The sequence below is a fragment of the Haliotis rubra genome, unplaced genomic scaffold (assembly GCF_003918875.1).
Source record: "Haliotis rubra isolate DU_JTF1 unplaced genomic scaffold, ASM391887v1 Scf795, whole genome shotgun sequence".
In the NCBI taxonomy this organism is placed as follows: domain Eukaryota; kingdom Metazoa; phylum Mollusca; class Gastropoda; order Lepetellida; family Haliotidae; genus Haliotis; species Haliotis rubra.
In genome coordinates this window covers 379,152-402,568 of record NW_025767518.1, presented here as the reverse complement: position 1 = coordinate 402,568, position 23,417 = coordinate 379,152, and the positions used below count along the sequence as shown (strand labels likewise).

The following is a 23,417-nucleotide window of genomic DNA, read 5'->3' as shown; positions in this document are numbered from 1 at the left end:
AGGAAGGCGTGGCTTCGGCTGACCAATCAGAGCCTCTCAATCATGTTTAAGCCTGTTCGAGTGATGACGGTGGCAAAACATTTTAATATGATCATCAAATACCATTTCGGCCATCTTGTGAAAAAACCCTCCAATTTAATGACTTGTTACTGGGTTAGATTCAGTTTGGAATGTTTTAACATTTAACTGTTAAACTAAAATTTATTAAATGGTGAGAATTTATGGATGTAAATAATAATAATAATAATAACAATAATAATACTTTATTGCCCAAGAAGGGAATTTGTCTTGCGTTAACTTGTATATGTCAACTTGTATATTATGAGGAACACAACGTTTCTTACTCCTTAACCAGGTAATTTCTCACCTTTGTGTGTTTGACTTCTACATACTGTTCAAAGCTAAGAACAAAGTAGAAGACGCAGTCGCGGGGAAACGTTACCGACAGTTGTGCCCGTTGGTCGAGCCAGGATCCGCTTTTTCTGGATTCGAATCCAACAATTATAAGTTAACGTCTGAAATTGTCCGGATTAAGAAGGTTCCATTCTTTATGTGTACTAGTGAACAACAGTGAGCAACTAAAACCTAAACACGACCTAAAACAAAACTTTAGCTATGGGCAGTGGTGTTTTTATGTTTTTCACGTAGTCACCACGATCTAAAGTTACATTACATTCTTGTGAAGTTTCACTTGTCATCTCCCTACAGGTTTATCCCAGCACGGACAGGGGAAGAAAACAATTAAATTAGCAGTCGGCAGCTTATCGGTCGGCAATGAGAGTGAGGGAGTTTAATTTTACGCCGCTTTCAGCAATATGTCCGGGGCATACACCAGAAATGGGTTTCATGCATTGTATCCATGTGGGGAATTTAACCCGGGTCTTCAGCTTTAACCATTAGTCTACCCCACCGCCCGGGGGATGTGAAATACAGAAACAAAAAATGTAGTCCTACACGCTTGCATGGGTGGCATTGTCATCTTGGAATCCGCAGTTGGGTTTGCAGGAATAGTCCTTTTGCCAGAAGTTTATGCTCGTGGGTTCGAATCCCATTTTCCCCTGATCATGTTTATATGTCTGTCAAACCCATAACCTTTCCTGGTGGGTTTCGCTAAATTTGGTTGTTTAACGCCGCATTTAGCAATATGCCAGGTAACCCGGCCGGCCTTCAAACCAGTGGTCAACAGCATGAGCATCGACCTACGCAACTGGGATACGATCACATGTGAGTGAGTGAGTGAGTTCTGTTTTACGCTCAGCAATATTCCAGCTATATGGCGGCGGTCTGTAAATAATCGAATCTGGACCAGACAAGCCAGTGATCAACAGCATAAGCATCGATCTACGCAAATGGGATACGATGACATACGATGAATTCTAACCTGGATCTTCACGAGTATTTTCACTAAATATAGTGACATAAGTCTAAGACATATTGCACTTCATGATCTATTTATATTAAGTGAATGAGTGGGTGAGTGAGTTTAGTTTTAAGCCGCTTTTAGCATAATTTCAGCGATATCATGGCGGGGGACACCAGAAATGGTCTTCACACATTGTACCCATGCGGAGAATCGAACCGGGGACTTCGGTGTGACGACCGAACGCTTTAAGCAGTGGGCTACTTCACACACACACACACACACACACACACACACACACACACACACACACACACACACACACACACACACACACACAGAGAGAGACCTAGGATTCGAACCCAAGACTAGTGAAGCAACAACACCCACCGCTGAGCCACCGATCTGCCTATAGACACCAAGAACTAGAGAAGTGTTTCATGACAGTGATGATAAGCTGAATAATTTTTCTTAGCACATTTGATGTGCTTTGGATGAAGGACCTGCGGTTTCCTTTGAAGGTTAGGTTCTGATTAGGCGTAATTAGGGTTGCGGATAATCTCCTCTAGATGTTTTGATAAGGTGAACTCGTCGCACTAGGTCAACATATCGTAGTGGAACGCAATGGAACCACCACAACTCAGAGAACCAACAATCACCTTGAAGGGTGGCATTCACGTCAGCAAGGCTTACCCAAACATCTTCTAGATCGTGCCGTTCCTGTCACGAGAACAGACCAACACGGAAAACAAGCTGGTCCAGTACGCTGCTTGCCAGAAGCGTCCGTCCAAGAAGAAGAAATACAGGGACCTAGAGCGACGACTGGATGACATCCGTCACCAGCTCAGACAAGGAACAGTGTCCGTGAGACAGTTTGCTGATTCAGCATTCCACCTGTTGCATTTGGGTTAAAATCTGTGCATGAAACCGGACGAAGACCATTCTCTCAAATGATGCACTAAAGCTCAAAATGTCAAAATCTCGAAAAAATGTGGAGGGTTGAAACCGGATGAAGGAATACTAAATGCCGTGTGTCTGTTTTCCAAGAAGACATCTAAATGTTTCTGCACCTAAACTGAAAGGTCGCAGTGCAGTAAAGGTTTGAATAGCTTAACAATAGGGAGCTTTGTTCACGTTAAGTTCTTGGAGAATCCTCGACGAGGAGAACAATACGACAATGCGCATGCGTGACAGTACTGACCCGGAAGACAAATAGTGAGTTCCAATGGTGTCGTTGAATATGTCCCTGAATAGCAAACAGATGGGGCAGCATAGATATCATTCAACTGATATTAGCTCGAAGGCATCTGACGAATATTTGATTAAACAGGGGGTGCGTGAATGTTGAAGTATATCTCTTTTTTAAGTGTACTATCAAACATGAATGATCAAAGCAACGCTTGCTTCTGATATACACACGGGTGTATGTCCAATGTATAATACTAACTTGTACAGCACAGGAAAATACTGTTCAACTTAGCAAGAAGTGAAACCGTTTGCACATTTTTTACATAGATGTACCCGGAAGAAAGGTCATTATTGACGAATCCGAAGACAGCAATGACCATCCTAAAGGTGTGTTGATAAACACTTATCGCATTCCTTCCAATGGAATATTGACACAAGAATTTATAACCTCGCCCGAACCTTTGTCTTTTTTCAAACAGGATTCCAAGCACTCATCCTAAAATCCGCTCAGGCAACAGATAAAGCATACTTGCTCAATAAAACCTCTTATTGCTAAATACTTGTCATGTGGACTGTTTGGCAAAATTAAAATTAAAACAAAATTTGTTAAATTAAAACGTTGAACTTAGGTTAGTCTCCCTTGCTGAATGTGGACTGTTTGTCAAATTATTAAATATGTAAACAAACGATTGCAAACCAGGTTACAAATATTAGCAAGCATGGATAGGCTTTCAAAATTTAAACGTAACTTTTAAATGTGATATTATGTCAGAAAAATTAATTATGTTTGTCTCCTTGAACTTATTTGCACTTGTTGTGAGCCTAGTGTGAGCTGTTTGCAGACTAAAGATTGGTGCGGTGGCCTTGTGGATATAGCGTTCTCTCGTCACTCTGAGGGCCTTAGGTTTGACTCCCCAAGTGTGAGTGGTATTCATTGTAGAACGTAAATCGTAAAATTGCATTACACTGTATCTGTCGGCAGTCTATAGTAGTTGTGTGACGATTCATCGATACGCATTGATGCATCGATCCATCGCCCGCCGATACAGTGAATCGATACAAAGTTTTACATTGTCGTATATCCCGATACGATATTTCAAATGGTCCACGATACATCGATGTTTAACTTTGAATATTGCCGACCCGTGAAGATCCGGGTAGAATAGGTCTTCAGCAACCCATGCTACCCCCAAAAGGCGACTCTGCTTGTCGTAAGAGGCGACTAACGGGATCGGATGGTCAGGCTCGCTGACTTGGTTGACACATGTCATCGGTTCCCAATTGCGCAGATCGATGCTCATGCTGTTGATCACTGGATTGTCTGGTCCAGACTCGATTATTTACAGACCGCCGCCATATAGCTGGAATATTGCTGAGCGTAAAACTGAACTCACTCACTTACTTGTGATCGTATCCCAGTTGCGTAGGTCGATGCTCATGCTGTTGGTCACTGGTTTGCAGGCCGGGTTACCTGGCATATTGCTAACTGTGGCGTTAAACAACCAAATTTAGCGAAACCCACCAGGAAAGGTTATGGGTTTGACAGACATATAAACATGATCAGGGGGAAATGGGATTCGAACCCACGAGCATAAACTTCTGGCAAAAGGACTATTCCCTGCAAACCCAACTGCGGAGTCAACATTGAAAAACGCTGGCAGAAACTGACGAAATACTTTAAAATGGTTTTGTTTTGATCTTAAGGTGTTTATAGTTGGTGTTAGAATTAAAGATTTTAGTATCGTGATACGTATCGTATCGCAGCTTTAATGCTCAATACTTTGGAAATATACCGTCATGACTAAAATTTGTGTATCGTGATGTATCGTATCTCAGGTTGTATGCCAATACCAGCACTAGTAAAAAGGGGAAAGCTGTGAGCTGGTATAAATATTCGGACCGGGAGTAAAGGCATATCTGGAAGCTTCTAGAACATCCAGAATAGTAATGGGTTGTGACCCAGAGAGTTAGAAAAGGTTCCGAACAGAAACTTCCGGAAGCTGTGCATATCTTTTCACAGCGGGAACACGAGTATTCTCTCGGTAAAATTAATTCCTCTATGCTTGAAAGAGACAATATGACACTTGGACAGTTGGAGCGAAATATAAACATTCGTAAAACTATGTGCGCATGCCTGTGAACTTTGAACCCGGAAGACACGTGGCACGTTTTTGGGGTAAATGTCTGCAGCCGTGAAAGTGGATCTAAACAATGCCCGTCTCTTTACAACACAATCAAGCGGTTTAACCTCAGCTAATGATGGCACACTTGAAAGACCACGTAATCAAAGTCTGCCTATTTAGAAAACAATCACGAAAGTGCTCTCGCTCTTCAAACATTTGGCTAATTCGCTCTTCAAGCAATCAGAGGAAAAAGGTGTATCCTACTTTTTTGTTAAACCGGTAGTTTCTTGCACACCTTAAAATACCATAGGACAAAATAAATGTACCTCTAATGTGAGTACTGCCTTTTGCTTGGCAGTTCAAAAGGGAATTAAGATTTCTTTGTGGTAGACACAAAATAAAACACGTACCTGGAATCTTGTATTTGTTCACTCGTGATAGCACCCGATTTTGTATTAGATCTTGATAAAGGCCTACGGTTTGATGGTAGTTATGTTGTATATCGAAAGAATAAGGTGCTCATTTTTCACACTTTGGCAGAAAGCGTTGGCTGATATCAAGCCAATCTGTCACGTTGTGATTGTCTTTATGCTTACATTGTTTGGGTATTTGACTGACAGACTGAGTTTGGTTTTACACTGCTTTTAGCAATATTCCAGCAACATCACGGCGGGGGACACCAGAAATGGGCTTCACACATTGTACCCATGTGGGGGTTCGAACCCGGGTCTTCGGCGTGACAAGCCAACGCTTTAACCATGAGGCTACCCCACCGCCCCTTGGGTATTTGAAGGGCCGTAAGTGTCATACATTAACATTAACTTACGACTATCTTAGCACTAAGAGAGCTTCGAAAATCTAGGCCCTGGAATCTTTTTTAAAAAATCAACTATTTTGAAAACCTTTTTGATTTTGACTTACAAGTCACAAACATTGTGTACGTGTTGTCAAGACACCACATATATCATAGTTACTCAAATGCAACGTTGCAAGAGCCTCACTTTCCTCGCCAAACGTGGACGATTTAGTCGATGCTGCCGGGTTCATGACTTGCCCCATAATGGTGGAAAGGCCCGGATGCCAACAGCATGCAGTCGTATCATCACTGTAGTCCTGCTGGTGCGGTGTTGATGACGCTCATGTGATCGCCATCTGGCGGGTGAGTCACACTCGTTCTCCTAGTTGGGACTGTCAGAACACAAGCTGCTGATGATGTTGAGTCGGCGGGATGTGACGTCATGGGAGGCAGGGATGGGATGGAGGTGAGGCCGTTGCAGGTGATGGAGGTGGTGGTGCAGGTACTTCCGGTCTGACACTGGTCAGCAGAAGACGGAAAGACTGTGTCAAGTTGCGTGAATGGAATGAAAGAAAGAACAAGTGCATACAGATCCTACAAACAGTCATGACGTTATGTCAGTGTCGTCCTTAAGGGGTCGGTGGGGTAGCCTAATGGTTAAAGCGTTGGCTCGTCACGCCGAAGACCCGGGTTCGAATCCCCACATGGGCACAATGTGTGAAGCCCATTACTGGTGTCCCCCGCCGTGATGTTGCTGGAATATTGCTAAAAGCGGCGTAAAACCAAACTCAGTCAGTCAGTCAGTCGTCCTTAAGCCATGGGACGTGTAGTAGCCTAGTGGTCAACCGAAAACCCGGATTCGATTCCCCACATGGATACTTTGTGTGAAGCCCATTTCTTTTGTGCCCCGTCGTGATATTGCTGGAATAATGATAATAGCGGCACAAAACTAAACTCGCTCACTTCGCCAGGTAACCTGGTTTGATCGTTCTTTTTTTCATCTTGATAAAGGCCTACGGTTTGATGATAGTTATGTTGTATATCGAAAGAATACGGTGCTGATTTTTCACACTTGTCAGAAAGCGTTGGGTGAGATCAAACTAATCTGTCCCTTTGTGATTGTCGTTATGGTTTCATTGTTTGGGTATTTGAAGGTCCATGATGCTATCGATACGGATTCTGGGGAAGCAAATATACCGGGTCAATGGCCGTTACAAATCAAACAAACGAGGAAAGGTTCTCCGAAGGTGATGTACGGTCACCATATCTGTGGTTTGGACGTTACGTTTCGAAACCAATAAATAATAATATGTATTTTCCCTTCCCACCACCAAGTCACTGAACTTTACCACCATACCTTTTACGAACATCATACTTTGGCGGGCACACATTATAACCGGGACGATAATGTTACATCTACAATGTCTGACAGGAATCCCATGAACAGGATCAGATACACACGAGAACGAAATATACTGAACAGCAAAAGAAACGCAAATTTCGTAAAAATTAAATATCATACAAGTAAGCGTTCATGTTTATGTCTTTTGTCTAAAGACCGCCTCCGTGGTGTAGTGGTTAGAGCGTCCGCCCGGAGAGCGGAAGGTCGCGGGTTCGATCCCCGACCGCGTCATACCAAAAGACGTTAAAATATGGTACTTGTTGGTCCCTGCCTGGCGCTAGGCATTTATGGGTACAACAAAGACTGGTCGGCTCGGAGTCAGTATAATGTGTCTGACTTGGGTATTTATGCCTCACTGCGGCATGGTATCTAAGTGGGCAAGCACTATAAAACTAGCTTAAGTCTGGGCTAGTACAGGCAGCCGCACATACACATACACACGCATGTACGTCGTCATATGAGCTAAATATTCTCAAGCACGACGTTAAACCAAATTCACCTCACCTCACCTTCTATCTAAAAACTTGACAAAAAACAGAGTTGCGTTTCTTTTGCTGTTCAGTATATTTAGATTTCAATAGTAAGCCGAAATAACCCCCAACTGATCGGCACTGCTTTCGTGTTTCAATGTATGATGTATGAAAGTCTATAATACTCAATTAGGCATGAGACAAACATTTCGTCTAAGTTTTTGCGATATCATTAAATGTTTAGAAAACGTGCCTCCGATAAGGTGTACTGTAAACACGTGCTTATTGTTAAGATCCCGTGTACCCGGAAGATCTAGAAGGGCCGCGGGGTCCAGACAATCTTGTTGGAAAATCCTGGGAAAAGTAACCATCACAGGTACGAACGACATAACACTGGTTTAAAAGTATGGATGGAATGTGTTCGCTCACACCCGTTCCTGTCACACAGTATGAAGACGTCATGAATTATAGTTTTAAACAAACATTTCATACCTTTGACAATGCGATTAAAAGGCAGATATTTACCTAACGTTTTCTTTGAAATTCGTATAATCGTTCCATAGACACATTTGCTGTTTGTGATGTTATCATTCTCGAACAATAAACACGTTCTCGAGAACACGAGACATCACCATGTTCTCCACAACAGACACCCGACTGTCAATGTCCATGGACTTGGCCACCCGAGTCATTATCTATGCTCTTGACCACTCCAGTCCCTTTCCTTGTTCTTGAACACCCCAGTCATTGTCAATGCTCTTGACCACATCAGTCCCCTTCGCTGTTCTTGAACACCCGAATCATTGTCTATGCGCCTGACCACATGAGTAAATGTCTATGCTTTGACCAAATGAGTAGAGGTCTATGCTTTGACCACAAGAGTAAATGTCTATGCTCTTGACCACATGAGTAGATGTTTATGCTCTTCACCACATGAGTAAATGTCTATGCTCTGGACCACATCAGTCCCCTTCGCTGTTCTTGAACACCCCAATCATTGTCTATGCTCTTGACCACATCAGTCCCCTTCGCTGTTCTTGAACACCCGAGTCATTGTCTATGCTCTTGACCACATGAGTAAATGTCTATGCTCTTGACCATACGAGTAAATGTCTATGCTTTGACCACATGAGTAAATGTCTATGCTCTTGACAACATGAGTAAATGTCTATGCTCTTGACCACATGGGTAGATGTTTATGCTCTTGACCACATGAGTAAATGTCTATGCTCTTGACCACACGAGTAAATGTCTATACTCTTGACCACATGAGTAGATGTCTATGCTCTTGACCACACGAGTAAATGTCTATGCTCTTGACTAAATGAGTAAATGTCTCTGCTCTTGACCACATCAGTCTCCTTCGCTTTTCTTGAACATCCAAGTCATTGTCTATGCTCTTGACCACATCATTCCCCTTCGCTGTTCTTGAACACCCGAGTCATTGTCTACGCTCTTGACCACACGAGTAAATGTCTATGCCCTTGACCACATGAGTAAATGTCTACGCTCTTGACCACATGAGTAGATGTCTATGCTCTCCACCACATGAGTAAATGTCTATGCCCTTGACCACATGAGTAAATATCTATGCTCTTGACCACATGAGTAAATGTCTATGCTCTTGACCACATGAGTAGATGTCTCTGCTCTTGTCATCAAGAATAAATGTCTATGCTCTTGACCACATGAGTAGATGTTTATGCTCTTAACCACATGAGTAAATGTCTATGCTCTTGACCACATGAGTAAATGTCTATGCTCTTGATCACATGTGTAAATGTCTATGCTCTTGACCACATGAGTAAATGTCTACGCTCTTGACCACATGAGTAAATGTCTATGCTCTTGACCACATGAGTAAATGTCTATGCACTTGACATCAAGAGTAAATATCTATGCTCTTGACCACATGAGTAGATGTCTATGCTCTTGATCACGTGTGTAAATGTCTACGCTCTTGGCCACATGAGTAAATGTCTACGCTCTTGACCACATGAGTAAATGTCTATGCTCTTGACCACATGAGTAAATGTCTATGCTCTTGACATCAAGAGTAAATATCTATGCTCTTGACCACATGAGTAGATGTCTATGCTCTTGACCACATGAGTAAATGTCTATGCTCTTGACCACATGAGTAAATGTCTATGCTCTTGACCACATAAGTAGATGTCTATGCTCTTGACATCAAGAGTAAATGTCTATGCGCTTGACCACATGAGTAGATGTCTATGCTCTTGACCACATGAGTAAATGTCTATGCTCTTGACTACATGAGTAAATGTCTACGCTCTTTATCACATGTGTAAATGTCTACGCTCTTGACCACATGAGTAAATGTCTACGCTCTTGACCACATGAGTAAATGTCTATGCTCTTGACCACATGAGTAGATGTCTATGCTCTTGACCACACGAGTAAATGTTTATGCTCTTGACATCAAGAGTAAATGTCTATTCTCTTGACCACATGAGTAGATGTCTATGCTCTTGACTACATGAGTAAATGTCTATGCTCTTGACCACATGAGTAAATGTCTACGCTCTTGACCACATGAGTAAATGTCTACGCTCTTGACCATGTGTAAATGCCTACGCTCTTGACCACATGTGTAAATGTCTACGCTCTTGACCACATGAGTAAATGTCTACGCTCTTGACCACATGAGTAAATGTCTACGCTCTTGACCTCATGAGTAAATGTCTACGCTCTTGACCACATGAGTAAATGTCTATGCTCTTGACCACGTGTAAATGTCTACGCTCTTGACCACATGACTAAATGTCTACGCTCTTGACCACATGAGTAAATGTCTATGCTCCTGAACACCGCGTCAGTGGCCATGATCTCGACCATGTTGTGACACGCATAATGGCTAGTTTGGTTTTTGTTTGTCCCTGATAGACGTGTCTTGACAATCTTTACGCCGTAGTTGATTTAAAAAGGAAAATCACGCAAAACTAAATTTGTAAAACGACGATTATCAAGGAAAACGTAAATCAGCCGTAACCGTTAAACTAGATGACAGAAACTGTGTATGTCAACACAATTAAAGAGCCTCTATATATTGTGCAAATATGTACATGTATAATTGTATGACACAACTTTAAGTTCTGTTTTGTATCACGTTGAGTGAATTGTTGTCATAATGCATAGATGAAATATTAACAATTTTACATGTGAACACCTTACTCATTGGACACGTTGTATTATGAGAATGACACCAGGTGTTCACAAGATACATGTACGTACACTACTGCAGGAACGGACACAGCTGTTTACAATATACGTGTAGGTACATTCCACTACACCGGGTGTTCACAAGATACGTGTACATACACTCTACTACAGGAACGGACACATCTGTTTAGAATATAGGTGTACGTCCATTCAAGTACACAAGGTGTTCACAAGATACGTGTACGTACACTCCACTACAGGAACCGACACAGCCGTTAACAATATAGGTGTACGTACATTCAAGTACACCAGGTGTTCACAAGATACGTGTACGTACACGCTACTACAGGAACGGACACAACTGTTTACAATATAGGTGTACGTACATTCCAGTACACCGGGTGTTCACAAGATACGTGTACGTACACTCTACTACAGGAACCGACACAGCCGTTAACAATATAGGTGTACGTACATTCCAGTACACCAGGTGTTCACAAGATACGTGTACGTACACTCTACTACAGAAACGAACATAGTTGTTTACAATATAGGTGTACGTACATTCCAGTACACCAGGTGTTCACAAGATACGTGTACGTACACTCTACTACAGGAACGAACACAGTTGTTTACAATATAGGTGTACGTACATTCCAGTACACAAGGTGTTGACAAGATACGTGTACGTATACTCTACTACAGGAACGGACACAGCTGTTTACAATATAAGTGTACGTACATTCCAGTACACCAGGTGTTCACAAGATACGTGTACGTACACTCTACTACAGGAACGGACACAGCTGTTTACAATATAGGTGTACGTACATTCCAGTACACCGGGTGTTCACAAGATACATGTACATACACTCTACTACAGGAACGAACACAGCCGTTTACAATATAGGTGTACGTACATTCCAGTACACCGGGTGTTCACAAGATACGTGTACGTACAAACCTGTAGGAATGGACACAGCTGTTTACAGTAAAGGTGTACGTATATTTCAGTACAATCATAAATAAAAGGGAATAGGATAGGATCCAGGAATTTTCGGGGGAGGAGGGAGCTAACAGTGACTACTTTTATAATTCTGAAAAGGTAAACTACTACCTTTCGTGAAGTACACTTTAAAAAGTTAAAAGTTATAGAAGTAATCATACGGACTTTCATGGTCCGCTTCCGTATGAAGAAGTACTCTATCAGTCCTGCAACAATTTAACACATTCATAAACTCAAAGGGATTCACTCGCATCAATACACGTCTGGATTTGGCAACAACTGCAAACGTTATCAAAACTTAGTAAAAAGGAAAACAGAAGTAATGAAACTAACGGACTCTTTTTACGAAAATTTCCCCTGTTAACTCAAATGCCTGGGTTATGACTGAAAGATAGGTACGGGTACTCGAGGTTGTGGTGTTTGCCGAGGGCGGCGGGCCGTTAGGTCCCATATACACAGTTTACATACATAAATATTCTACGCCATCCCCGTGTAGGTCGTTGGTATAAACCAGGAAGTTAGTTGTTTGTGGATGAAAATGGCACGATGTCTGACAATGTATGTGCACTCGTTATTGAACTACGAGCGTGAAGCTCTCACATTGAATAGCTGAAGCAGCGCGAAAATAGTTAAAGCAACGAGAATATATAATCTAAACAGCAAGAAAATAGTTGACTAATTCGAATTACCGTGTGTTTTATTGTAAATAAACAACGAGCATGTGGAATCTTATCTGTTTTTTTAACTCGATTTTGTTTCTAAAAGAACCCTTTCAAAACATACATATTTTGAAAGCAGGCATATATAACAAGTTTTCGACAGTATCTACATCAAATAAATACTGTCGACACGAATCATACTAATCTAACCTGTTGAATAATGTCAAATGGCTCCATGGTGCAAACAAAGATAAAATTTGTATTCTCTATCGAATACTATGCAGAAAGTTATTTTTAAAGATAGTAAAGAAAGAAAGTCGAAAGAATGCCTCGAAGCCACTCATGACGTGAATGACCACCCATCATGGCCGTGGAAGCACGTGACCGCCTGTGAACGATCCGGATACAACAGCTCCACCCTGACGTATGTGATTGACAGTTTGACAGCTGCGTGTGCTCATATATAACGTCGGATTTATTCGCGTGAGCTGTGTGTCTTCACAGCGATTGTGATCATATATAACAGGTGCGTCGGCTACAACACCCAAAATGGTAGGTTTTTACTTTTTTACGATATTGATTTATATTTTCCATATGTATGTTAAATATCAGAACTACATATGAATCTTTGTTTTAATTACCTCTCTTCAAAACCATTGATGTCAAGCAGTTGCGGGTAACTTTAGGGTTGTAATTTTCCTACCCACATAATGTTAGTCTCGTGTAAAAGATACAAGCACAAAAAATCCTTAGTAAAACATACAACCGATGTGAGTCGTTAGTAAAGCATATGACCAGTCAAACATAACACTCAACTCGCAGTCACTATGCTGTGTCTGAGTGAGGCCCATGTTATAACTGCGGTATGATAATTTCAGTTATAAAGTCTGGACTAGCACAAACAGCCACACATACACACATACACACATACACACATACACACACGCACGAACGCACGAACGCCCGCACATACATAGCCTGAACAAGCAGCATCATTCACCTGAAAGAGCAAGAAACATCGTGTTCAACAATAAAGAAGAAGTTGATATCCAAAATTCTTTGATCATAGTTCATCTCCTTAATGCCCTTTAAAGAAGTGGGGCGTGTGGTAGCCTAGTGGTTAAAGCGTTCACGCCGACGATCCGGGTTCGATTCCCCGTATGGGCACAATGTGTGACGCTCATTTATGGCATCCCCCGCCGTGATATTGCTGGAATATTGCTAAAAGCGGCGTAAAACCCAACTCACTCACTCACTCACGTTAAAGACGTAAACACCAGTAAAACATCAATACGTTTTGTCTTTAAGTGTATTTTTACGAATCATTTTTCACAGATGTCCTCAGGCAACCTCGTGCTCCTACTGTGTGTCTGTCTGTGTGTCCAGTTGGCAGCTGGCCAGGTCGGATGTCCATCCGGATGCAGATGCACCACCTCCAACAACGCCATGACCTGCCAGCGCCTCTCCATCTTTCCCACTTACATTCCCTCCTACATAACCACGGCCTATTTCTATTATTCAAACTTCAGGGAGATCCCAAGTGGAAGATTCCATGGAAGCCCCAATCTGAAATCTATAAGCTTTACTTATGGATCCCTGGGCACAATACAGAGCTGCGCGTTCTCCGATATCCAAGCTTCAGTGACCTTCTCCCGAGTAAACATCACCAACATCAGGGGAGGTGCCTTTAGCAACCTGGACAAAAACATCAACCGTCAAATCACATTTTCCTATTCCAACATCACCACCATCGATTCCTACGCATTCCACAACCTGACTGGTGTGAACTCACTTACCTTCAGCTATGCCAAGATCTTCACCATCCGACCGTATGCTTTTAAGGACATCATCTACAGTCGGTCCTTGAAGATTCAGTACACCAACATCACAAACCTCATGAGCTACGCCTTTGATCTACCCCCCTACAGCTTCCAATCGTCCCAGATCACCAGAGGCTCCGTCATGAATATCGGCTGCAACACCCTTGAGGAACTGACGTCGGTGCAGTACCTGACAACGCCGTGCAACTGTGACAACGTCGAGCTGTACAGACGCGGAACCAGGTTCTCCGGCAGACAGCACTGCTTTGCCCCCAACCAGATCCAGAACCTCACCCCAGGCAGCCTCAACCGCTGTCAGCGTCCTGATGTCAGTGTGCCGAGTGCGTGCCCCGGGAGTTTCAATAATGTTGACACTGGCGTCACATCGACCGTCAGAGTGAGTATATTTTCGTGCCTTTCACGAATGTTTTGGTAGCTGTCAAATGTAAATGGTTAAGTTATATCCTTCGAGTGACGTCATACTATAGTTTTACGAGGAGAAGCATATTCCAGTTATGTTCTATATAAAGACGCAATTTCTCAAGAACACTCAGACTGTAGACAGTCATTCTGTCTCGGGAACAGTCTGTAGATATTCCTTCTGTCCCAGGGAACTCCACAGAACATCCCTATGTCCCAGGGATAGGCTAAAGAAAGTCCTTATGCCTCGGAAACAGTATGTAGACATTCCTTCTGTCCCAGGGAACTACTCAGAACGTCACCATGTCCCATGAATAGGCTAAAGAAAGTCCTTATGCCTCGGAAACAGTATGTAGACATTCCTTCTGTCCCAGGGAACTACTCAGAACGTCACCATGTCCCATGAATAGGCTAAAGAAAGTCATTTTGTCTCGGGAACAGTCTGTAGACATTCCTCCTATGTAAGGGAACTCCACAGAACATCCCTATGTCCCATGGATAGGCTAAAAAAGGTCCTTCTGTCTCGGGAACAGTCTGTAGATACTCCTTCTGTCCCAGGGACCTCCACAGAACATCCCTATGTCTCAGAGGTAGGCAAAAGAAAGTCCTTATGCCTCGGAAACAGTCTGTAGACATTCCTTCTGTCCCAGGGAGCTCCACAGAACATCCATATGTCCCAGGGATAGACTAAAGAAAGTCCTTCTGTTTCGGAAACAGTCTGTAGATATTCCTTCTGGCCCAGGGAACTACTCAGAACGTCACCATGTCCCATGAATAGGCTAAAGAAAGTCCTTTTGTCTCGGGAACAGTCTGTAGACATTCCTCCTATGTAAGGGAACTCCACAGAACATCCCTATGTCCCAGGGATAGGCTAAAAAAGGTCCTTCTGTCTCGGGAACAGTATGTAGATACTCCTTCTGTCCCAGGGACCTCCACAGAACATCCCTACGTCCCAGGGGTAGGCAAAAAGAAAGACTTTATGTCTCGGAAACAGCCTGTAGATATCCCTTCTGTCCCAGGGAACTCCACAGGACATCCCTATGTCCCAGGGAGAGGCTCAGAAAGTCCTTTTGTCTCGGAAACAGTCTGTAGATATTCCTCCTATGTAAGGGAACTCCACAGAACATCCCTATGTCCCAGGGATAGGCTAAAAAAGGTCCTTCTGTCTCGGGAACAGTCTGTAGATACTCCTTCTGTCCCAGGGAACTCCACAGAACATCCCTATGCCCCATGGATAGGCTAAAGATAGTTCTTTTGTCTCGGGAACAGTCTGTAGACATTCCTCCTATGTAAGGGAACTCCACAGAATTCCTATGTCCCAGGGATAGGCTAAAAAAGGTCCTTCTGTCTCGGGAACAGTCTGTAGATACTCCTTCTGTCCCAGGGAACTCCACAGAACATCCCTATGTCCCAGGATAGACTAAAGAAAGTCCTTCTGTCGCGGGAACAGTCTGTAGATATTCCTTCTGTCCCAGGGAGACTCTGTAGAAAGTCCAGGGATAGGCTAAGCTAGTCCCGCTGCCTCACAAACAGTGAGCAGCAAGTCCTTCTGTCCAAGGATGCTTTGTAGAGAGACCCTCTGGCCCATTGATAGGGTACGAAAACGTCCCAGCGTCTCAAGAATAGTCTGTAGAAGTGCTTCTGTCACTGGAATATTCTGTAAAGAGTCTGTCTGTCACGGGGACATTGACCATGTCGCTCGTTAGATGTATTTGTCATTAGAACACACTGTCCGAAATATTGTAAAGGCAAACAGCAAATCAGTAGGGCTGTAACGAGGCATCGAACTATCGGTGGATTGCAATTGTTGAGTCTCCGATAGCACTTAATCGAGGGTAGAAATGAAACTGTGACTATCTATAGTTTAGTGATTGGCTTTCGTTGAAAAACACGCAGCGCAAAATACAGGATGTTTGGGTGCAGACTTGCAGCTTCACTGAGGTCATGTGTTAACTGTTTACTTGATCTGGGTTTCAAGTTTCTTGTCAGTTATTAAAAGAGACTGAAACTACTTCAACTTGTTTTATTTCACATAAACCATACATTTATTTAGAAAATGACTTCAATTGAGACAATTCAATGAGAAAAAGCTATTGCAATGGTATTGCACTAGTTGGTCGCTATCGCAATGGTTGTTTCCCTTTCAGTAACACACCACCCCACCCCCAAACCCCGCCCCCTACTTTTCAGCGTGATAGCACTTGCCGCCCAGTCGTGACTTCGATCTGATGCTGTTTCTAGTTTATCAGTCCTATACCCGTGCTCGTGGCTTTCCCCAAAGTTGTAAACACTTCATCAAGGTCTTTGTCTCCTACGTCAAACCTCCATAGAACTGAAAAAATGTTCCAACCAGCTTAAAACTCACACAATATCAGACTGGTTATGTAAAAAGCTGACAATTAAGGAATCGATACTCTATGTTTTTTCGAATGTAAATATTTTAACTAGGGCTACCAATGTATTTCACTTTTCTGATTCTTTCAGCCTCCTATCCCAACAAGTGGCAACTGCACCCGTGAACAGATCCGCCTCCAGTTGGCCAATCAGAACTACAGGGAGGCGTTGGCCTGCTTCCGGTTCAACTTCGACATGTCGGACAACAACCTCAGCTTCAAATTCGACATGACCCTTAATTGAAGCAGGACCTAATCTTTGGCCTGTTTCATAAACGTATCATGCTGATATGAAGAAACAATAAATATAAAACTACGATGAATTTGGTTGTGTTTTGTCAACTTGTAATACAAAACAGTGCAGCAGCAGTATCAGCAGTAGGTGTAGCAGCAACAACAGCAATATTTGTACAAGCTGTAGAAGCAGTAGCAGCAGCAGCAGTATCAGCAGTAGGTGTAGCAGCAACAACAGCAATATTTGTACAAGCTGTAGAAGCAGTAGCAGCAGCAGCAGTATCAGCAGTAGGTGTAGCAGCAACAACAGCAATATTTGTACAAGCTGTAGAAGCAGTAGCAGCAGTAGCAGCAGTAGGTGTAGCAGCAACAACAGCAATATTTGTACAAGCTGTAGAAGCAGTAGCAGCAGCAGTATCAGCAGTAGGTGTAGCAGCAGCAGAAGCAATAGTAGTAGTCTGTCTCACAGTCCCTGAACCACATTATTTTCCCTACTGCCTAGCCCTCCCTGCAATGCTAAAGCCCTAAATAAAGCAAGTCTAGATTCCGTCAGGTTCAGGGTCTGTTAACATCTGCAAGAAAACTAACTCACTTTGGGGGTCGGATTACAAAGTAAACATATCTAACTACCATGGCTGGCCGGACCAACATCCCCACCAGTGGTCTGGAATCTTGTCTCACATTTTCATCTGTCAACTCTTAATTAACAAGCACATTGGGTGACATGAAGCTATAGTGGAGGCCTTGTGCACAGTTTCTGGTCTTGAAGAGACAAATCAAGCAAAATCTTGGGGAAAGGTTCCTCCTGAATGTTATGTTGTAAAAATTATTGTTTCATTGTCTGACTTGGGTCCACACATAGCAGCCCAATTGTAAATGGAGTTAAGGATTTAATTGTAATTAAAAAAGGGTTATTTTTCTTATTCCTGATATAAGATTATTGTGTGAAACTCTGGTGTGTTTTGAGTATCTCTTTTTATCTAATTGCTCAACAGTAAAACATATGGCAGGGACCTAGCACTCATGAAGAGTGAGTGAGCGAGTGAGTTTGGGTTTACACCGCATTTAGTAATATTCCATATATGGCGGCGGTCTGTAAATAAGTCGAGTCTCGACCAGACAATCCAGTGGTCAACAGCATGAGCGTCTACGCAATTGGGATACGATGACATGTGTCAACCAAGTCAGCAAGCCTGACCACCCGACCCCGTGAGTCGCCTTCTCGTGAAGAACCAAATTCAAAAGGCACAGCATCTCGGAATTAAATCTGTTTACCTTCGTGATGTGATTGAGGCAGTGCTAAAGCCCCAAATAAAGCAAGTCTAGATTTCCTCAGGTTCTGAATCTCTGGTCTCCCTAGGGCTCCTTTTCAATATAAATGGGCTTGTTTGTTACTATCAAAATTATATATATTCAGAGACTAAACCTTAGTCTACAATAGTAGCTGCAGTAGTTGTACAAGCTGTATAGTTTGGCATGAAATGCATGTGGACCCGTTTTTTTGTTAATATCTCTTCATCCAATGATCCAATCGATCTCAAACTGTGCAAGTGGATGTTTTGTCAGACAAGCTAATCACATTGTAAACCACCTATTTTATGCATTTGTATTAAAGAATCTGTCTATGTAACTGTCAACAAAATAAACAGCAGAACGCAGACTGCTTGCAGAGGGAGGGAGCCAATGACCTGTAACAGCAGGTATAATGTGTCTGAGTGGGGTATTCATGCTTCACTGCGGCATGCTATCTAAGTGGGCTAGCACTATAAAACCAGCTTAAGCCTGGGCTAGTACAAGCAGCCGCACATACACATACACACGCATGCACGTCGTCATATGAGCGAAATATTCTCAAGCACGACGTTAAACCCAATTTCACCTCACGTCACCTCTAACCGAGTGTTTTCTCGGACGATCTTGCGGACTTGCTTTGGAGATTTTACGTGCGCTTTCCACCGTTTTTAGGTAATGACAGCAACGAGTTTCTGAACAATATATTGACATAATTATGACTAATCAATTTTAAACTTAAACAACACTGTGCTTACATTTCACTTCACTGGGTATATTTCAGTCTAACGTTTCCAAGGTGTTATATTTTCTCAGCATATTCATTTTAAGTTCCACCAGGGTTACGGCAGCAAGGTGACATGCAAGCTCAGACAAATGACACGGCATACACTAAATCATGGCATGACGCTCCACACATTCTTCTGTTCGTTTGAGATATTTTGTTTATCTATACTGAACAACATTAGAAACGAACCACACTAAAATGCACCGACGATGCTCAGATATCATGGGTACATATCAGTCTGACGGGGACATTTCGTATTATACGGGTGGTGCGTTTCTAATTTTGTTCAGTATATTTTCAGCTTATTACAACTAAAATAAAATGTTAGTTTAATTGCCTATTCAGGAAGCAGTAAGGTGACATGCAAGCTCAGACAAATAACACGGAATACACTAAATCATGGCATGACTCTCCACACATTCTTCTGTTTGTTGGAGATTTTTGTTTATCTATTTTGGGCTTATTACAACTAAACTAAAATGTTATTTTAATTGCCTATTCAGAAAGACAAAAAATCCCATATGCGATTCTTAAATACGTCTGAAGAAATATAAATTTGGAAATACATGTATACTGAACAACATTAGAAACGCACCACACTAAAATGCACTGACGATGCTGAGATATCATGGGTACATTTCAGTCTGACGGGATATTTCGTATTATATGGGTGGTGCGTTTCTAAAGTTGTTCAGTATATAAAGTGAACAGCTGGTAATATGGATAACAGGGAAGTTCTATGGATATACAACTTTCGTTTCGTTAAGTGGCGTTTCGATGTAGATAGTAGATACTAACCCTGTTATGTACAATACTGCAGGAAAGGCTATATATACAGAAGTAAAGTTTGTACAGTATGTTGATTGATGTTTACATACGTGATAAGGTTGGTGTTCAGAGTGTGAAGGGGGCGGTGGGGTAGCCTAGCGGTTAAAGCGTTCGATCGTCACGCCGAAGACCCGGGTTCGAATCCCCACATGGGTACAATGTGTGAAGCCCATTTCTGGTGTCCCCCGCCGTGATATTGCTGGAATATTGCTAAAAGCGGCGTAAAACCAACCTCAGTCAGTCAGTCAGAGTGTGAAGGATGTTTACACAATGCAGATTAGTCTCTCGTACAGACCCTGAAGCAAATATATCCAAGAAAGCCCACACCAGTCTAGAAAATGTGGCAAGTCTAGATTTCCTCAGCTTCTGAAAATGAAGAAAGTCTCAGGGCTCCTTTTCATTATATATATATTTTTACTATGAACTTTTTTCAGTATAATATGTTCATTTCAGAGATTAGTTGTTAGTCTAAATGCAGATAAGCAGAACTAACTGGGGAGAGATTAAGGGGAAGCCAGTGATGTGACCGACACCAGAATAATAGGATTAGGATTGCTTGGTGATGATGGTAGGCAGTGGAGATGTCATATCCTTGGTCTCTGTTGGTTGGAGTCATTTGATGTGAATGGCTTCAAGTAGTTTCCTGATCTCGTACTGGGTGTGATTCCTCGTATCTTGATGCTGTCCAAATGATTGATTGATTGATTGATTGATTGATTTTTAATGCCGCACTCAGCAACATTCCGGCTATATGACAGCGGTCTGTAAATAATCGAGTCTGGGCCAGTAATCAACAGTATCAGCATCGATCTATGCACTTGGGATACGATGACATGTGTCGACAAAATCAGCGAGCCTGACCACCATGTCTGGTTAGTCGCCTCTTACAAGAAGCATGGGTTACTGAAGACCAATTCTAATCCGGATCTGATGCTGTTCGAAATGATGTGGCTACAGATGGCGGATTTTGGAGTCTTTGTTCTTCACAGAGTTGCGTTCCTTGAAGCTTCACCAATGTATGCATCAACACATAAAATTACTACCAATAGTGAGTGAGTGAGTTAGGTTTTACACCGCTATTAGAAATATTCCAGCAATATAACGGCAGGGGAGCACCAGAAATGGGCTTCACACATTGTACCCATGTGGGGAATTAGAACCCGGGTCTTCCGTGACGAGCGAACGCTTTAACCACTGGGCTACCTCATGGCCCTACTACCAATAGTATCAAATAGTAGTGTTTCTTGAGTTTGTAAATGATAAACAAATCACACTTAAGCAGCAAATAAATCATTTTAGACATGAGTCGCAGTTGTTTACCCAGCATGTTTTTGTTTACAAATTACTGTGCAATGGCGCTCTTTTGCCAAAGAAACAAATTTTAACACTTCGGTATAAGTTATCTCCCTTTGACCACAGAATTTGACATTGAAGACTGTTGGTCAAAATATATATCCGTCTTTTTTGTTTAACCAAAAGTGGTGATTTTTGTTTATTTATAAGATCAGCAGATCCGTACATCATGCAAATACACTTATAAATTCTAATGTAGTATTGACATTTATTTAGAAGCTACCAGACAAAAGGAAGAAAACACAATGAAATTTGATCGTATGAAACATTTAGAAATGTTATGAAGAGGTAATCAGCTGAAAACCGTCAAGTGCAAACTTGAGGTCTCAAACACAACCCTGATACCACTATCAAATACTTCCCTATTGGATTACCATGTCTTGTTTTGCTTTAATATTATCCACCATCAGTGAGTGAGTGAGTTTAGTTTTACACCGCTTTTAGCAATATTCAAGCAATATCATGGAGTGGGACACCAGAAACGAGCTGCTCGCATTGTACCCATGTGGGGACTCGAACCCCGGGTCTTCAGCGTGACGAGCGAAAGCTTTAACCACTTGGTTACGCTACCGCCCCTTATCCACCATCAAAGATACATGTATACTTTCTTTTGTAAGTCAGTTAAGTTTTCCGTCACAATTTTTAAGGCTCACTGGAAAGACAACAAATCTTTGTCCTAACTATTCGGCAACAATGTTAGTTTACATAACTTGTTTGTTTCTTTGTTGTTTAATGCCAACTCAGCAATATTCCAGCTATATGGCGGCGGTCTGTAAATAGTGGTGCCTGAACCAGACAATCCAGTGATCAGCATCATGAGCATCGCCTGGCCACCTGATCCCGTTAGTCACTGCTATTGACAAGCGTGGGTTACTGACAGGCATCTTCACAAGTGGAAGTACTTCAATGAGAAGTTTAGCATATTCCACCGAAAAATAGTACGTGCTTTATCATTATCATCATGAATACTGTGGGAACATTCATCTGAGTGGCGCAATTCACTGAGCAGGGTTGCATCTCTTGTTTACGCCAGCAACCCATGAACATATGTCCAAACTTCGGTTCATCCCATCTGGGGTTCATCAGCACCTTTTCTCTTCTCACCAAGAAGTCCCTCCCGAAATTTTAAGAATTCCGAAGAATTTAAATAAATTATGCATCCCATTTTTCAAAATTCTGCAGTTACAAACTTGGAAAAAAATGATAAAGATTTAAAACTTTAATTCTTAAACACAAAGCTGTAACTTCTTTTAGAGTTTCATCGCATTCAAGGTACAGCTGGAAGTTTGTATTTTCTTGCAAGATGGTTTTTAGATTTAGAAAGCTGATCTGGAATGACATTACAAACTCTACAAAATATTGTTTCATTTGATAGTCAATCTTGATTCAACTTTCAAAATATACACATAAGTAAATTCCACGACAGAAATATGGCAAATTCTGCAGGTATTCTGCATGAAAATGTGTTTTCCGTGGACCAGAGGTTTTCTGTATTAAAAGGTAATTTCCGCGATTTATTCTGCAACCCGTGGAATTGTGGAATCCAGGAGGGACTGACCAAGGTGTTCAACATCAGAGACCTGCATCACTTCACACATTATTATACAGTTATACCAAGAAATTCTCTCCGTACTGCAGTCCCTCCATACGAGTGAGTAAGTGAGTATGGTTTTATGCCACTTTTAGCAATATTCCAGCAATATCACGGTGGGGGACACCAGAAATGGGCTTCACACATTGTACCCATGTGGGGAATTGAACCCAGGTCTTTAGCGTGACGAGTGAACACTTTAACCACTAGACTACCCCATCGCTCCTCAATAAGCATGAGTCTACTAACTCACCGTTCCTTCTTGATGACTTATCATTCACTCACTCACTTCATAAACAATCATAATTTTCTTGTGATATTTTGCGATGAACCACATGAGAGAATAAAGACCCTCTCTGATATTTCTTAATTTCAGAGGAATGTAAGTCTACTCCAGAATTTGAACACAACAAGATGGTAAAATAATCTAAATTTGAAGAAATCAAACAATCCAAAAAGAAGCTCAAGGGAGACAACTCTGTTCCACTTTGTGATATCATGACAAATATGCAAA

The 23,417-nt window shown here is 42.0% G+C and overlaps 1 protein-coding gene across 1 annotated transcript; it reads left to right on the top strand.

The window, feature by feature from the left end:
• The first annotated feature begins 12,622 nt into the window (after window positions 1-12,622).
• On the top strand, window positions 12,623-17,139 carry LOC124261292 (leucine-rich repeat and immunoglobulin-like domain-containing nogo receptor-interacting protein 1-B). The gene is made up of 3 exons (XM_046695599.1): window positions 12,623-12,739; window positions 13,523-14,404; window positions 16,912-17,139. Exons 1-3 carry the CDS (start codon window positions 12,737-12,739, stop codon window positions 17,062-17,064), a joined length of 1,038 nt encoding a protein of 345 aa, XP_046551555.1. The 5' UTR covers window positions 12,623-12,736; the 3' UTR covers window positions 17,065-17,139.
• Window positions 17,140-23,417: the final 6,278 nt, after the last annotated feature.

What these genes read in the sequence shown, in the direction of transcription:
- LOC124261292 (XM_046695599.1), top strand. An exon ending in GCGTCACATCGACCGTCAGA is followed by an intron (nt 14,405 to 16,911) that starts GTGAGTATATTT and finishes TGATTCTTTCAG; the next exon opens with CCTCCTATCCCAACAAGTGG.